General features: G+C 36.9%; 1 protein-coding gene across 21 annotated transcripts in view; it reads right to left on the bottom strand.

Moving 5' to 3' along the window:
* The window catches only part of CDKL3 (cyclin dependent kinase like 3), an 82702-nt gene extending 65709 nt beyond the window's left edge, over positions 1–16993 (bottom strand). For 11 of the 21 annotated variants that reach the window (XR_008915050.1, XM_056811121.1, XM_056811128.1 and 8 more), the window contains exons 1-3: positions 16628–16784; positions 15454–15639; positions 11347–11541 (exon numbers count right to left, since the gene is read on the bottom strand). Coding sequence is in view for 16 of the 21 variants with exons in the window: in XM_056811121.1 (XP_056667099.1) it covers positions 11347–11541; positions 15454–15618 (360 nt within the window). In the remaining 5 variants the exon portion in view is untranslated. The other 10 variants (XM_056811124.1, XM_056811133.1, XM_056811123.1 and 7 more) reach the window with 10 other exon arrangements.
* Between the last annotated feature and the right edge of the window lie 1956 nt (positions 16994–18949).

Below are 18949 nucleotides of genomic sequence, written 5' to 3'. Positions count from 1 at the left end.
GACAATATATACAATATTCCATACCTATAGTCCCATATTTCTATACATTAAATACCTTAAAAACTATTCTCTGGTGCCAAGTTTGGTCATTACAATTACATAGCATTCAGATTTAATTTTTGTTCTTTACATTTACATTGCTGAAATAATTATGTAGTTTTCCTTGTTCTGTTTACATGGCATCAGCTCATATAAGTCTTCTGAATTCTTCATATTCATCATTTCTTATAGTATAGTCATAGTCTAATGAGCCACATTTTGTTTAGCCACTATTGAATTGATGGGCACATACTTTTTTTCAGTTAATTGCTACCATGAAAAATGCAGTTATAAATATTTTAGTATATGTGTGACCTTTCTCTCTGCTTTTGACCTCTTTCAGTTTTGTCCCAAACAATGAGAGCTCTGGGTCAAAGGAAATGGGCATTTCAGCCACTTTTCTTTAGCATAATTCCAAACTACTTCCCATAATGGTTGGACCAATTCAGTTACTCTAATAATGTATTAGGGTACTCATCTTTTTGTAGCCCCTTCCAACACTATTCTCCCATCCTTTGTCAAATTCTAGGGCATGAAGGGAAGTCCCTGAGCTGTTTTGATGTTACTATTTTGTGATAAATAAATTAGAGTAATCTGTCACAGATTTAGTAGTTTGCAATTTCCCCTCTGTTGATCCTTACCCCAGTGCTCTCTGATTATGTTTTCCTATTTCAGTCTAGATTTCTCACATGGCTATATCTTCATAGTCCCCCTACCTTGAGTCTCTGCCCTCTCCAATCCATTCTTCAGACAGGGAGCAAATTGATATTCTTAAAGCACAGGATTGAAAGTCCAAAGGGCCCTTTATTGCCTCTAAATACAAACTTCTCTCTTTTGCATTTAAAGCCTTTCATAATATGGCTCCAAACTTTCTCTCTAGATATATTACACAATATTACTTTTAATGTATCCTAAATTCCAGTTAACTTCATCTGCTTGCAATTCTATCTCCCATTTCTGTCCACAGGCTTGGAGAACGTTCACTCTTCTTTGCCTCAGAGAATCCTTAATTTATTTCAGAGCATAACTCACCTCCTACAGGAAGGAGTAGGCTTTCCTGATCTTACCAAATATTAGTGCAATCTCCCAACAAAAGAAGTTTGTATCAACATTATATATATATATATATATATATATATATATAGAATATATAATTTTTTATTTTAAATATTTATTATAATTCTGTATAATTAACATAAATTTATATTTAACTAATTATCTGTGTGTTACTTCCTCCCAATAGAACAAAAGTTCCTTGCAGGAAGGGCCTTTTTTTTAATATTCGCAACACCTAGCACTGTGCCCAAAAGATAGTAAGACATTTAAATACTTGTTGAACTGAATTGTCCCTCTTATCTCTTATTTTTATACATGGACAAATACAAATATGCAGATATTTGTCCAAAGCTATATTCTAATAATGAATCTCATCCAATTAAATATCACTGATACCAGTGAAGTCAACTTTGCCTCTCTGTGTTATGCTCATTAGCTCTTCTAATTACTTAACATTTTTATATAGATAGGAGGCTATGCTTTTTATTGTTAATTTCTTCTTGGGCATTATTTTATGAATTATGTTTTCTACTGATATTCTGATTTTACTCTTCATTATATTTTAGAAATATTATATTTTATATTAATATTCTAGTACTCTTTACAGTATCAGCTTGTCATAAGTAGGCAGTTTTCTCCCTTTGTCTTCCTTTTAAAGTTCTAATGCTCAAACTTTGAAAACCCTAAGCAAAAACATTTTAATTGGACTTCATTGGAAACAACATATTCTCAATGTTAAATCACTATATTTCTGTCTCCTTTGATGCTGATAAGAAGTACTAAACTTTGATATATTAAACAAAAGCATATCTGTAGCTTCATATATCAAGAAATCTTCTATGATCTTTTTTTTTTTAAACCCTTACCTTCCATCTTGGAATCAATATTGTGTATTGGTTCCAAAGCAGAAGGGTGGTAAGGGCTAGGCGATGGGGATTAAATGACTTGCCCAGGTTCCACAGCTAGGAAGTATCTGAGGTCACATGTGAACCTTCCATCTCTGGGCCTGATCCTCAATACACTGAGCCATCTGACTGTCTTGAAATCTTGTATGATCTTAACACATACATGGGAAGTACTTTGTTGAAAAAAAGTCCTTAAAATATTTGGCTCTAAATAAAATACTTTATAATTATCACTGTAGCAACTTCAATTCTCTACACATTTGTCAACTTTGTAACTTTGAAGAAAAATATACTTTATTAAACAATATACTTTTCATAAACACGCTTCCCCTTTTCTCTCATTTTTATCAAAGATAATCTTGATTCATGCAGACCACTGTAATAAACATTTTCTAAAAATAATAAAGATAAAAAGTAGGCATAAATGTGTATTGGTTTATGGTCTTATTGGTTACTTTTTAAAACAGTAATAATGTCTGTGATTATTTTTCTACTCCTTTGGTATCACCTCTTTTTGAGCTATTTTAAAATCAGTTTAGAAACTTAGAAAATTCTATAACCTCTAACATCAAATTCTTCTTTGATGTCCAATCACTTTTCTTAATTTCATATTTTTGTGTCATTTCTACTTATTATATAATGTAAGTTCTGAAGAGCTTGAATCCAAAGGTGGCAAATTACACTGCCATTAGTTATGAGAATAGAGTACACTACAGAAATGCTTCCAGCATGTATCTCTTTATAATCTTTCTTCCAGATTCACTTATAAATTCTCTTGTATGATCTGACTTAATTGGCTGAGTAATCATTATGTAGACTAATTTTTCTCTTGTCTTTTTATTATTTTGTGAGGCATAGTTTTATTTTAGTCTTGTGCCAACCTCTTCCATAACGAATTGCAAATGAATTTGTACTTTAAACCAATATTTCCCTTCATTGCCATTTTTCACTTGACAAGGAGATTAAATGTTTGCTGGTAAAGTTCTTTACTAAGCACCTCCCCTTGCCCCACCTCATCAAAATCTTAATTGTGGCAACTGTTTGACACTTAAGTAAACTTCTCTAGGAAATTGTGATGTTTAATGTCAGTGTCTTTACTTTTAACAATTTTTCAGAGAAAAAATCTTTGCCTCATTGCATTTGAGAAACTGTACTATAGTACTTTAAATGATCCTAAAGTTCATTTGCATTGCCAATCACACATACACACAAAAATATATTTAACATCAATATTTTCTTAGTGATATGATGTAACTATGAACCAGACATGATAGCCATTTTCAAGGATTCTGAGCTGTCATCTGGCAGTGAAATTAGATTTATTCTGTTTTGGTCCCAGAGTATAGGACTGATGTCAGGAAAAACTTCCTAACAATTAGAATCATCTAAAAGTGAAACAAGCTGTCTGAGTGGAGCTAATGGGTAGGGAGAGGTATAGGGGTGCTTTTCCTAATTGAAAGTCTTCAAAAAAATTTTTTTTAAGATGTGGTGTCTCCCTATCTTGCCCAGGCTGTAAGTGTGATGGTCAATCATGACTGAGCCCAATGCTAATCAAAATGAAAAGTTTTAACCTGCTCCATTTCTGGCCTGAGCCAGTTTACCTTTTCAAATGCAGTTAGATGCTCCCCATCATCTCCCAATCCAAGGGGTTCACACATTGGTGCCAGATTTATTGCAGGCATCTGCTCAACTTTAGCCCTACTTCAGCCCATAACTCCCAAGCTCAAGTGATCCAAGAGTCTCGGCTTCCCAAAAGCAGGACTTATATACATAGAGTAAATGCAAGAAAGGAATCAAATGCTGTAAGCCTGGGTGTTTGGGATAATAATGTTCCTCTCAACAGTTAACAGAGAAGTTTGGAATAGGGGACTCTTTGGGGATAAAGATGATAACTGGATTTGAGATGTCTTCAGGGCATTCTGGTTAAGATGTCAAAAAGGCAATTAATTAAAACATGGGCCTCAGGCTAGGACTGCATATACTGTATAGTTCAGGCAATCATCTGAATAGAGATGATAAACTGAACTCATGGGAACTCAAGAGATCATCAAGTAGGGGGAAGTTGGGTAGCTCAGCGGATTGAGAGCCAGGCCTAGAGATGGGAGCTCCTGGATTCAAGTCTGACCTCAGACACTTCCCAGCTGTGTGACCCTGTGTGACCCTGGGCAAGTCACTTGACCCCCATTGCCTAGCCCTGCCTTGGAACCAATACACAGTATTGATTCCTAGATGAAAGGTAAGGGTTTAAAAAAAAAATAAAATTAAATTTTAAAAAAGAGATCATCAAGTAAATAATACAGAAGAAGAGAAGAGGTCCCCCAGACAGAGCCTTTGGGGACACCCAAAATTAGTGGTCAAGCTCTGAATGATCCAACATAAAAGATTATTAAAAAGTGGTCATACAGGTAGAAGGAGAACCAGGTGAGCTCAGTGTCATGAAAACCTAGACAGGCAGGTTATACAAGAGAAAAGAGTGATCAACAGTGTCAAAAGTCAAGAAGAATGAGGAATAAGAAAAGGTTATTAGACCTGGCAAGAAGGAGATCACTGGAAGTTTTGGAAAGAGCAGTATTAGTTGAATGATGATGTTAAAAACCAAAATAAACAAGATTTAAAAGTGAAAGGAGAGGAAGTAGAAAGACTTAGTGTAGATAGTATTCTCAAAAAATTTAGTCAAGAAGGGCAGAAGAGATATAAGGATAAGAGCAGAAGAAGCAAGCAGATAGGATAAACAATCAGATCAAGTGAGGGTTTTTCAAAGATGGAGAAACCATTGGAATAACTATAGGCTATAGAAAAACTGCCAATTATTGCTTACTGTTGATCCTTTGTTTTTCAAAGAGAACCAATGACATCATAGAATGATGTCTTGACTTAAGCTTGAATTGGATTTAAGTGACAAAAGTCAGGACAACTGGGGATGGCTCAGAATGCAGTGGATGACCCTAATGTCATCCCAACATCTTTGATGTCTGACCAAGCCCTAAGAGTTCCACAGTGCCTGTTTCAGTTCACTTCACAGCCATGGAAACAAATTGTTCTCATCTACCCATTCCTCCAGAAGTCTTTCATGTGCTTGGGATAGGCATCCCCCCTAACTTATAGATGGATTTGAGGTCTGTTGATTACCTTCAACTTGGTTTGACCCCTGTGCATGCTATAGCTTCTTAGCAAGTGAGAGTTGGGTGAAAAGTGGATACGCAGCCCAAAAAGTTCTTGGCAAGCCCCCACACCAGAAGTGCTAGTCCTCCCAGCACATTCCATAACATAGGGGGAAATCTACTAAAGACGACAGTATAAGATTGAGGACACATGCACAGACAGGTTTGCGTTGGGAAGAAAAGCCAATTTTTCAGTAGAGATTGAGGTGGAAAAGATAGTGGAGGAATATGTCTGAGAGATATGAAACGGAGAAGTGCAAGAGGGAACTCGCATTGAGTGGGCTCCATTTTTTTGGTGAAATGTGAGACCATGTCCTCAACTAAGAGGGCTTAAGAAGGGGTGAAAAGGTTTGGAATAACTACTGTTTTGAGAAAGAAATTTTATTAGAGAGGCATAAAAGGATTACTTTGCTGTAGTGAGAGCCCAGTTGAGATTATGGAGATTATAGCAGATGTAGTCAGCAGTTTTTATAAAATTTCTCTAATTCTTTGGCAGTATATAAATAGGGAGAAAAGTAGTGCTTGGTGGAAGTGATCTAAGCCTATAGTTTGACAAAGTACAATTGGTGTCTGATAGGGACCAAGGAATTTGTATAAAGGATAATATTTATTGCTGTCCAGTCATTTTTCAGTTGTGTGCAACTCTTCATAACCCTACTTGGGATTTATTTTCTTGGCAAAGATACTGGAGTGGTTTTCCATTTCCTTCTCTAGCTCATTTTACTGATGAGGAAACTGAAGCAAACAAGGTTAAGTAACTTTCCCAGGGTCACATTGCTAATAAATATCTGAGACCAGATTTGAATTCAGAGGGATGAATCTTCCTGACTCTCAGCCTGACCTTCTATCCACTGTATCACATTCACCATGGAGTCAAGATAGGAAAAGGTGGACAGTGTTGCCAGTGTAGGGTTGATAGTCTGGTAAATAGCTGAGGGATAGGAATTGAGGGTCATGATGAAGATAAAGAACAGGGTTAGGGGTCCCAAGAAAAAGTGATGGATGGAAAGGTGGTTATGAAAAGATAAAACTATTTGGGATACATGAACATGGTAGAGAAACACTTAAAAGTAAACAATAAAATCAAAATTAAATATTAAAAGCTCTATTTGTAGCTGAGGTGGAATTAAGTGGTAGTTCAAGGGCATTTACTAGATTGAGGAACTGGAAAGTTAAGAGTATTTGAGGAAACATCAATAGATAATAGTTACAAGAATCTGGACTGGGTGATAAATTTAAATAGTGTGAATCTCACAGAAGGAAAAGATTGCTGAGTGATATGGTAAAGGGAGTCCAGAAGTGTCAAAGGAAATCAAGGAATATTCTAACTAGAGTACGATGGCCTACTCATCACAGCCAGTGAGTTAAGGGATAATAACTGAAACCAGGACTGGAAAGGGTGGCCAGGGACAGAGTATAATCAGGAAGAAGCCAGGTCTCAGTGTAGAAGAGAAAACATTTAAGATGAAAGCATGTTTTTAAAAAAAAATACAGATTAAGCATTCCAGTTAGCACTGTGTAGAGTGGGTGGATCTTGAAAGGGGACATGAAGTAGGGGGAGGAAGGGGAAGAAAGGAAGAGGAGAATTGAGTGGGATGGGAAGAAACAGGTAGTTGGTGATGGGAAATGAAAATTGTACTTTAGCAGCCAGGGTTCAGAATTACCAGGTTGAGGAGATTATGAGGAGAAAGAATATGCTAATAATAAAAAAAAAATGAGTTCAGGCAAACAGTATCAGGGGCTAGAGAGAGGTCTGTTGAGGGAGGTAGGCAGACAAACTGTTCAAGGTCCTCCCTCAAGATCCAGTCTCTTAGTATGTTGTGTTGTTCAAGGCCCAGGATGCCTGTCGCAAAGAAGCAGAAACAGGCAAAGGAAACTCCAGTAAGGAAGCAGAAACTGATAGTTCAAACTAGATAAAATTCAAGAAAGGCCTTCAGAGCCTTGAAAGAAATCTCTGAGGCAAAGAAGCCAGTATTGGGTAGCTTGGATCAGGAGCTGACTCAGGGCTCCTGGAAAAGTTTCCATAACTAAGAGATCACAGGGCAAGAGGCCTAGATCAGAGCTTGAAGCACAGCTCCCTAGGAAGGCACTAGGCCAAAGACAGAGGCCAGAGACTACAGGTTGTCTTTTACCCTCCTTACCACTGATTCAAATCTTCCCCATGTTTCCAGGTCCATCTATAGTTCTTAACTCCTTTTTGAAATCTTCTAATCAGACTCCATTCTTACCCAAAATGATTCCCCCTTTTCTGAACTCCTATAATCCTCACTATCTATATCTCTTAATTGCATAATGTCTCTTACTGTTATTTAATCCACAATCCTGATTCTATATCTTCTTTCCAATTCAATTACAAACTCCTTCCCAGCAAAACATGAGTTCTCAAAAATTTCTTTAAAAGATCACATAAATCAAAATCAAATTAGCAAACATTAAGCATGTACTATATACAGAACATTGTGGTAGGCTTTGTACAGAAATAAAGTTTAGATAGTGTGATTCACAAATGTTATTTTACCAACTACAAATTTATAGTAAGTGCATCAACTAGGCCTTTGGTGTTGCTTAATAACTCTTCTATTGACTTCCCCTCATTTTCCATGACAGTTGCAAATCTTGTCATACACAGAAGCTCCAAACCTAAAACAGAGGGCAGTGTCACTGTGATAAAATTCACTGAAAAGAAATCTGAAGGAAACTGATTCCACTGTTTTCCTCCCAGGCTCAACTTCTCAGCATGCTTCTTCACTTTAGTCTCAGATAAAAAGTTATCTTTTGCTAAAGTTAATTCTTTGTTTGATCTCTTGATCTTAAGCCTGCTTGCACTTCTAAACATTTCACCAAAAGCATATACTCTCTTCAATCTGAGTCTCTCCATCAGCTCTTGTCGACTTTTTCAACAAATATATTTGTAATATATTCAAATGACTCCTTCTACCCTCTTTTCATTTCCCCCACCCATCTACCATCCCAACCTAAAAACTGTTTTTTAAAGGCTATTCATATACAGTACTTCAATTCCCTTTTCACCCATTCTTTCTCTGCCAGTCCCTAGCAATTTCACCCTTCTCCTTTCTGCTAACACTTTTCAAAGATCAGCAATAATTTAATACAGCAAAAAAATTTTCAGTCCTTATGTTTCTTGACCTTTTCACAGTATAGTACATTTACCAGCTGAATAAATCCCGCTTTGGATATAGAAGTTTTTCTGATTCTCGTTTCTCCAATTGCTCCCTATTCCTAGCTCCTTTCCAAGGCCCTTAAAATATTTGTTTGAGAAGTTTTATTCTTGGGCCACATTTTTTCCCTCAGTAGACTCTTTTTTGACAATCTATTTATTTACTCGTTAGGCTTCAACTATAATCCCTTTCTCTCAAGTTCTATCTAGAGTCCCATCTCTACCTAAAAATCTACCACCAACTAAAATTCAACATATTCAAAACAGAGTTTATCATTCTCTCACTAAATTCACTGTCAGTGACAATATCATTTACTAAGACTCCAATGTTAGAAATCTTAATGTCATTAATTTTTCCCTTGCTGCTGAAATCCAATTAGTGACCAAGTCCCATTGATTCTACTTCTCTTTATTTGCCTCTAGTCTTTCTCCTCCAATTTATTACTCATACGATTGCAATCTTCATTATGCACAGATTTGGTTATGCCATTTCCTTGCTCAAATATTGTCAATAGTTTCTTATTACCTACCAGATTCAAGTTATTTTGCCTGGCATTCAAGTCAAACCTAAATCTGGTGATCTCTCCAATCTTATCATGTACTATTTTCTCCTAGTTTGTTATAGCCAAACTGGATTGCTGTTCCTACTAAGCATGCCATGCACTTTCCTGGGTTTTTTTTTTTGTTTGTTTTTTTGCCTCTCTTCTCTCAGCTCTATATCTAGACTAGCTGCCCTCCCCTTCCACCTGCCTCTTAAAATCTTGACTATACTTTAACACCTCATACTAATTAGCTCCTTTATGAAGCCCTCCCTGATCACTCTGGTAATTCAATAATGACCTTTCTTTCAGTGGGATCTTACATTGCAGGTCATTTTGTACCATTCTAAGATATTTCTGTGTATTATTTTATTAGTTATCTGTGTATGTGTCATCCCCCTTACTAGAGGTCTAGGAAGGCTAACCTCCCTCCTTAACTACACTTTGTAATTCTACAAACAAAAGTCAATTAATAATTGTTTGTTGAACCGAAATGTCCTAGATAGGGTACAAGGCAACACTACGTTTCTTTATAATACTTTTCCTCTAAGGTTGCAAGGCCCTCCACTTCTCAACAAAATTTCTTTCTCAGTTCCTTCAAAAGTGGATTCCAGAAAGTCCAGGTAAACAGGATAGCATCTCAAAAGTCCACGTCCCCATGCTTTCAGTCATTCCCTCCCCTCTCTAACCCATATTTCTGGTCTTCAAAACCTAACTCAACACTTACCTCCTCCAGAAAATCTTCTAGGATTGACCTCACTGTTCATTCTTGCATTAGGCACACCTTAGTCCCCCATGTCTTCACTTTGCACATTATTAATATGTACTCAGAATTAGAAGAAAACTCAGAGGTCACCTAATCCAATTTGTACCTGAACAGGAATCCCCTCTACAACATCCTCCAAAAGTGGTTATCCAGTCTCCATATGAAGACCTACAGTGATAGAGAACTCAATAATTACAGAGGCAACCCATTCCACTTGTGGACAGCTCTACTTATCAGGAAGTTTTTCTTTATATGCATATAACCTTTCTGCCTCTGGGACTTCTACCCACGGCTCCCAATTCTGCCCTCTAGGACCATGCAGAAAAAATAGCACCCCTCTTTCACATGACAGGCCTCCAAATATTTGAAGGTAATTATCATGCTCCCCCCCACCCTCTTAAGTCTTCTATTCTCTAAACGTTCACAATTCCTTTAACCAATGTTCAAATGTCATGGTCTTCAGTCATCTCATCATCCACTGTGATTACCCACCCTTTTCTAGATGCATCTGAAGTTTGGTAATGTGCTTCCTAAACTATGGCACCTAGAACCAAACAAAATATTCCAGAGGGCAGCATATAGTGGGATTATTGGCTCTCATATTTTGGATATTATAACTCCATAAATGTGGCATAACACTGTTGATTTGTATTGACTTTAATTTTAAGTCCACTAAACCTCTCATATCTTCTTCATAACAGATTTCACATCCCTATTGTTTATTACTGTGCATGGCCCATAGTATAATAATAAATGCTTGTTGACTAAAAGTAACACTTCTCCCATTCTGTACTTTGATTTAAAAAATCAATTCCATAAGTACAGGATTTTGAATTTGCTACACTTAGTTCACTTTTCTGCCCACTTGTTTGATTTTCTTTTTTAGAGGAAAAAAGGGTTTTCAGATATTATTTCAAGCAAAATAACTTATAAATGACCTAAATAATATTAAATTGAAGTTGATATATTATCAGACTTTTAAATGATCAGATACACTACTTAGATCTTTTTGAATCCCAATTCTATCAACTGACATCTTAGAAAATAATCCCAGTTTCATATTATCTGGAGATTCTATAAGTATTCTATCTATCTATCTATCTTAACAAAGTCATTTGATAAAAAGAGGTTGAGGCACAGAGATCTAAGGATCTACTTGTCCCCATTACACTTCACTAAACACCTCTCTCCATGATGACATTTATTCCTCAATATGCTTTTTTGGTTTCTTCATTTGATCAGTTATAATTCCATCTAATTTGACTATATCTACCTCACACCTTTCCATTTTGTCTTCAAGGAGAGCTTGTCATATGTCTTGCTAAAGTCCAGACATTCTCCTGACCCACCAGTCTAGTAAAGTCTGTCCAAAAAACAAAATGTTAGTCATGACCTGTTCTTATTGAACCCATGAAGGCTCTCAATTTTCACTTCCTTTTCTTAATTCTTAAAGTTGTGTTGGTCTTTTGTCTTGGATATATGTTCTAGATTCCAAAATGTAAGATTCTTGATTATAATCTACTTATCTGTATCTGGTTCCCAACAGCACTTCCAGTCATTTATTATCATCATCATCATCATCATCATCATCATCATTATTATGGAAGTAAAGGCTAGTAACTTAATGACACATAAGCTTTTAAATAGCATAATGAAGTTTAAAGTAATCCTAAAATATGTCAGCTTACTATGAAGCACTTACATTGTTGTTGTGAAGATATTCAATTGCTCGAAGGATCTGGAAGAGGTATTTTCTCAGTCGTTTACTCTCAAGTCCATGACAATAATGCTGTAACTCATCTAAAACTGTGTGATCAATAAATTCAAATACCAAATGAATTTTCTTTTTCTGTCTAAATACTTCAATCAGATTGACCAGGTTTTCATGACGAAATTGCTATTAACAAAAAAATAAAAAAGTTTTCAAAAATTACTCCAAGCACCTTAACTTGTATATAAGAACTATTTAATTTTGAATTGAGGTTAAATTATATTTTGAATTGAGGTTAAATTATATTTCCTCTTTCAACTTAATTCATAAATTAAGGGAATTTTGGTCTCTGAAGGATCTTCTTTAACTGAAGGCAATACCTCAATGCCAAAACAATGCTTCAGTTTTTCATGCCTGCTTATTCCAAGATGACTACAGAAGTTAACTCATGTTGATATTTGGTAAAATGCTAGAGTCTCACTAACAGCAAGTTCTACTTGTAGCACAATACAATATCTTTACTAAATGGTAGTAAATAAAAGTTCTATCAGCAGAGCTTACAATTTTAAATTGATTTCTATGACATGTGGTAGAGGTTACAGAAATAAGTAACTAAGACTGGGGTTTATATGTCTCAGAGCCAATAGTTATTCTAACCTCACCAAGACACTATGTCCTGAACACTAAAAAAAACAATGAAATAAGTATTGGTTATTCATCTGGTTAACAAAATTCAAGAAAATTACTTTAAGATGCCTAAAAACTCCTCATAATATATTCTTACTTTAGATATATGCATATAATTTAAATATATCATTAGGAATTTAATGGGAATTTGTAAAGCTATCTGTGGGTAGAACACTCCCATAAGTCCTCATTATTCAACTAAATACACAAAATACTTATGATTAGAATAATTTTGATTTTGTACCAAGATTTCTTAAAATCATGGCATAAGTCTTTCACCATTAAATTTTTTCAGTGTAAAAAATGTTATTTCAAATCTCTGACTGCTTAGAAAGCAAAAATAAGATTGAATTTAATACTTGTCATTCAAGATAACAGCATATTTCAACTCACCTCACATACTCAAGGACCTACTCGAGGTAAAAACTACTAAGATTAATCATCAATTTCCCTAATAAAAGAAAACTTGTACACTGCAGCAAATGTCTTAGCATTTGTAGCAATAAAATATGGCAACCATCTTTTCTTTTGACAGGCTTTTGACCTATAGCAAATTACCTATAAACCCTAAATTACAAAAACAACTTGAATTACCAATTTTGTAAGGAAAGAAAAATTCTTATGTTAACATTCTTTCTCAATTTTACCAAAACTCATTTTAATGTTATGCTTATTCGATTTGTAAACATTTCCATTTATCCTAAGGGGCAGGTGGATTATTTAAAACTACTCTAAGCTGGGGTGTCATGCAATTTCACCCTTTCAGTTTTTTTATGTGACTAAAAGGTAAACATTGCAAAACTTTCTTTAAAGTTTTTTTTTTAATTTTTATCCCAATTCCCCAGATTGACAAGATCTAGCAACATAAGAATCGCAGGTAAAAGAATAATCGTTTCTGATAATTGCAACACAAACCACTAAACTGAAAGAGGAATATTTATTTTTAGCTCTATTTTTATTGTATCAGGTGACCCAAAAATCTGAGTGGAGTTTAAAACTGCACTCAGACTTTTAGGTCACTGTATAAAAGACAAAGGTATTGAAAACAGGAATGTTTTAAAAGAGTAGAATACTACAAATAGATTATCCAGAACAAGTGGTCAAATTTTCTCTACACATTATGATGAAATCAAACTGACATTACCCAATTTCTAGTTCTACTACTATTTTTTTCCCTGCAGATGGCAGCTGCATTCCTTAGAAACACACTTCCTAGTGATGTTTAACAGTTTTTTTAAGTTATTACATCTCTTCACCATAATTAAGTTTAGTTCAAATTATCAGCGAGTTAAGACTTTAAGAATTCTATCTAGTTCAAACTATACATGACACTAAAGTTATGCTAGAAATAAGCAAATCCGAGATAACACATTTGAGGTGTCTCAAAATACTTTTATTAATAATCATGACATTAATATACATCATCACAAAAGTCTTCAGAATCTTGTAACAAATCAGTCATTTTTTCCAAATGATTAAACAGAAAAAACAACCAGCTGCACTACTCCAAAGCCAAACCAAGACAGAAAACAGCATTTTCTTTGGGAAGAGTTCCATTTGTATCTAAGTATGATAGTAATATGGGCCATTTCCACTAAGAGCACAGACAGTTTTGAATTACCACATTTTAAGATTACAAAAGTGGTCTTAAAAAAGTGAAGAACTTGTGATTTTTTCATGTAAGAGCATAGTGTTGGAGGATTTGTTAAAGAAGACTTAGGATCACAAAGAGTGACAGCTAATTTCAAAGGTGGTAATTGAATCTAGATCTTCCAGACTCCAAGGCCAACACTTTGTGGTGCCTCATGTATTGTCATCATGCCAACTTGAATCCCCTTTTCATTGTATAAAATAAATCATTTATTTAAAGACACAAATACTTATACCCTTCTTCTTACAAACTGAATTGGTCATATCTCATGAGGATCCACATGCTGAAGAAAAGCATGACAAATCACTCCAATATCTGCCAAGAAGATCACAAATGGGGTTATGAAGAATGAGAAATGGCTGAAAAAATAACTGGACAACAATGTAGATCCACACAAGAGGCAAAAATATTTTTTGTATTAAAGAAAAAAGATACCTCCCCAAAAGGCAGTGATCACTATGTTCTATATACAGCTCAGATTAAAATAACTTGAGACAATTGGTATTTTTAAATATTAAAAAAAATAAAATAAAAGCACAATCATCTAAACAAGAGTTTTGTTTTGCCCTCCATTTAATATTCTAATATATTAAATATATGCATAAGTATCATAAACATCAGTTCAAATCATTACACGTGATGACTCATAAAATATTTATGCTCTTCTCTTATGCAATCCTTTTCTTCAGAATTCATTTAATTTTCTAATTTCAAAGATCATTTCTATGTGGATCTGTATTTGTATCCAAATTTACATCTCCCGCTTCGAAAATGGATAAAACTAAACTCATATTCCCCTTCAAATTAGCTGTTCCTAGATAGTAGTAATGCCACAATTCTCCCAGTCAGGCTTTGGAGCAGAGAATTTAGGGGTCAAAAGATAAGGCTGTCATTGACTATCATATGACCTTGGGGTAAGCCATTTAATTAAACCTGTTTCCTCTTCTATGATATGGAAATAGTGACATACTACATAAAGAATTTAAAGCACTTAAAACAATTTTAAGAACTGCATACAATTATCTTTGACAGCCATCAAGACTGGTTAAATTTTTCCAGCGCAGTCACTAGGTCCCTCATATTCAAAATTTTAAGATCCTATGTAATCTGGGCTCAGTCTAATTCTCTGACTCTATCTTTTATTAATTGCACAAAATGATCTACCCTCTTTATTTTTCTACCTCCCCACCTCCTGTGCAGTTATCCTGACCAGAAATACCTACCCTTCTCTTACTTATCTAAATCCTACCTAAACTGTAAGGTCCAACTCAAATTCTAATTGAACCTTTCCCAAATCACCTCAAAACACAGGACTTCTAAGAACCCCTTCCAGTAGCACTCACTGTTTGTACAACTCATTTGACCCTTACACTTTATTAACCTGAATTGTTATCTATTTAAATGTCTCCTTTAACTGTAAATTCCAGAAGATAAAGGAATCTTCCTGTTTTGGTAGAAAAGGATTGTGTACTTTCAAATGGTTAATCCGAGTAATTCATAAAATAGAGCTTTAAAAACTTGAATTTTTATACATGCATATTATTTGTAGTAATTTCAAAATACTTTCCACAACTTCTCTATAGTTTTTATTTCCATAAATCATAATGATAAGTAATAAAACTGATATGACAAGACACCCTTTTCTACTCTTATGCATATATGTAAAACATAATTTAACAAAATATCCCCATAAGGAAACAATTTTTATTTCCTAGCCATTTCTCTTGACTTACATAGCAATTAAGGCAAAAGAGTCAAACCTTAAGAAACTTTATTTCTCTCATTGCAATTTTGTTGACAGATTTTTCCGGTTTTTCATAAAATATCTTAATGGCCACTATCTGCCCAGTATCCTTATGTTTACACTTCATGACTGTTCCATAACTTCCCTCTCCCACTTTTCCAAGAGTTTCATACATCTCCATTTTCAAGACTGGTTTCTAGTTCTTCATGGAAATAAAGGGAAAAAAAAATAAAATGTTTATGCTTGTATTTGTTCCAGGCTGGAAATCTATTTCTAGAACAAATCCATTTGCACCAGAAGTTATTCCTATAGAAAACAAAGGATCTTGAGTATTTAGAAATCTGATCCCAAATAGAACGGTAAAGGAAATTGACGAGGTTCCCTCCACCACTACACAGTTTCTGCCTTTCTTTAGGGGTCTTACATCAGGCTCTTCTCAAAACCTTGTGATTTTATCCCCATAATTTCTAACTATATTTTTCATATGGTTTCAATCACACTCATCAAACTTTGGGATCCCAGAAAACTTCAGATAAAATACATTTAAATGTTTACCTGGGACTTCATGGCACCTCAGTCCTTTTTCAATCAAACATGGGACAGTCAGTGGCCCTCTCCTATCAAACCTGGGATTCCAATATTAGCCTGTAACCTTCTAGTTATATGAAACTTCCCCAATCCAGAAAGCTCCAAGGTGGCCTCAAGCCAAAGTTCCCCCCACACACACCGCACACTCCCAACCCTCACCCCCGAACATCCGGTTTGGTCTCGGTTCCTCCGCCTCAGCCCTCGGGAAGGTAGCACCCCCCCCCCATAACCGGCATCACATTACCCCAACAATCTCTCACTCTCTCCCAGAAGCCCGGCATCACCTACCCATAACGGTCTCACTTCCTTATCAACCTCCATGGTGGTTTTCCCGAGGCAGGTCCCTTCCACTACGCCCTCGCTCAGACCCTCCCCCATGAGGTTCCCAGAGGCCTCAAGTGCCTTCACCGGCTTGGATGACCTCGTCGCCCAAAAACCTTAACCTTGAGGATTCCCCACTGTGCCCAGCAAGAATGATTTCCTATTACCTAGCTCCCACAACGCCTCAATCCTCCATCCCCCTCATCAAACCCGTGGTTCCCAGGCCCCGACCGGCACTGGCCCGGCTACAGCAGCCCCCTCCGCTCCGTCCCGCCGTTGACCTGGTCAGGGCAGCTGCTGCCGCCGCCTCAGCCCATCCTGCGGCCCCACAAGCCTGGCTCCGAGCAGTCGCAGCCCCAGCCCGGCCGCGGGGACGCGGCCTCGCCCTGCCCGCCTGCCCCACCACCCACTACCATGGCAACGCCAGCAGGGCGGGGAGGGAACGCGGCGCACGCAGGACCGGAAACCTCATGAACCCACCTGGTTCAGAACGGCAAGCAGAGGAGGACCAAAAAGAAGGAAGGTGGGCCAGGCCCGAGGGAGAGCGGTAGGTGTGGCCATGGTTAACGGCCCAGTGGATTAGGGAACTGCCACCTGCTCAGGTCTTTCTGCTGGGGCGGTTGAAGCCAGAACGAAGCCTATCGGGCTCGAATGATTTGTCAAAAGGCAAAGGGGTCCGTGACTAGGAGAATGTCGGCCAAAATGTGAGAATTCGGGTCTGAGAATGCGAAACAAAAAACTAGCACGCAGCGGCGGGAGACCCGGGGGAGAGGCGCCAGAGGGGCCAGGACAGGTGGTCCTGCTTCAGAAGCCGCCCCATCAAGAACCTCATTACTTCCAAACCCCCCTCCCCACGGCTGTTGTCTTAGTCACCAAAATGGATTTTCTTGCCCTCCTTCCCTTCTTCTCACTTACCGGTTCACCACTTCCCATTGGAATAAGAAAGAAAAGCAGCCTCCTAAGCCTGTACCTCTGTCAGAGGTGGGTGGCATGTATCATGGATCCTCTGGAATCACGGCTGATCACTGTTTAACAAGCATTAATAATTCACTTAGCAGTCAGTAAACAAGTATTTATGTATCAAGCGCTGGATACACAATGAAGGGGGGGGGGCATGGTCTTCACCCTCAAAAAGCCCACATTCGAACGGGGGTGAGGGGAAGATACCTATATACATATAGACTCATACAGTGTAAATGGAAGGTAATTCCAAAGGGAAGTCAATATGTGGTGATGGGAAAAGAGAAAGCTTGCAGAAGGTGGAATTTGGGCTGACTCGTGAATGAAACTGGGGAAACAGTCCGAGGTGAAGGGGCAAAGCATTCCAGGAAAGAGGACAGGCAATACGAAAGAGATGTAGTTTGTAGCACCAAGATTAACAGCAGGTGGGCCATTGCAGCTGGATTGGTGGAGGGAAGTAAAGGTGAGAATACCGCAAAGGTAGTTAAGAGCCAGACTGTGAAGAGCTTTTAAATACTAAAGAGGAGTTCATAGGGAGAAAATAAGGTGCCACTAGAGTGAGAGTGGTACTGTGGTGAAAGCTGTAGGAAAATAAAATTGGCATCAAAATGGAAGGTAGATTAGATAGGAGAAAGACTTGAGGCATGGAGGCTTTGAGCAGTAGTTTAGAAGTTATAAAGCTAGAATTATAGTTGTATGAGAGCAGAAAAGGAGATCTTTTGAAAAAAGATGTTTTGAAAGGACAAGATTTGGTAATGAGATGTTTGGGTGAGTGAGGTGCTAAGGATGACACCAAAGTTGAGAGCTTAGGTAACTGAATAATAGCTTCCTCAATCAAAAGTTTAGAAGGGTTTGGGGGAAGGTAATAAGTTCTATTTGGGTCACGCTGAATTTAAGATAATTTTCAAACTGTGTAAGAAACAGTTGGAGATTAGTGGCTACTTCAGGAGAGAAGCCAAGTGTTGAATATATAGAACTGGAAATCTGCAAAGAGAAAACAAATTGCTTGGGAGCTGATGAGATTACCAAGTGAAATAGCATAAAACAAAAAGAGGACTCAGTTTGAAGTCTTGGGGGATTCATGAATTAGTAGATATGAAATGAAGAACTAGCTAAGGAAACTGAGGAGCAGCAAAATAGGAGAACCAGACAGAATAGAGAAAATGGGTATAGATTCAATTGTGATCACAAGCAAATAATAAATTAAAGCTACCAGAAATTGCCATTGTACATCAATGTACCAATGTACATCAATGGAGGGAATTTTCACCCTGAGAGAGTTTCCCATTTGATAAAATCATAGATCTGAACCAAAACAACAGAGGAAAGACTTTCTAGATCCTTGCTTAAGTGGCATTTTGAGAAGGGTAAACGATTGCTATCTATCTACATGTAGAGATGGGAGGAAGCATAGCTGTTTCTTTGTGAATAAACAGTTACATTTTTAAATTGAATTTATTGAAGACTTATTTTATCTATGATGCATATTTCAAGTTTATTTTCTATAGCTGCTAGCTGAGCTATGGTAAGAAAGCATTTGGATAAATGTAGGTTTCTTCTCTGTTATTCATAGTCATGGTCATTCTACTGGAAATCCTATGAGCAACACTAACAATCCTCACAAGAAAAACCAATTGGATGGA

This window comes from Monodelphis domestica, chromosome 1 (assembly GCF_027887165.1).
Source record: "Monodelphis domestica isolate mMonDom1 chromosome 1, mMonDom1.pri, whole genome shotgun sequence".
NCBI classification, from domain to species: Eukaryota; Metazoa; Chordata; class Mammalia; order Didelphimorphia; family Didelphidae; genus Monodelphis; species Monodelphis domestica.
The sequence above is the reverse complement of the archived record's forward strand: the minus strand, read 5'-3'. Positions and strand labels throughout refer to the sequence as shown.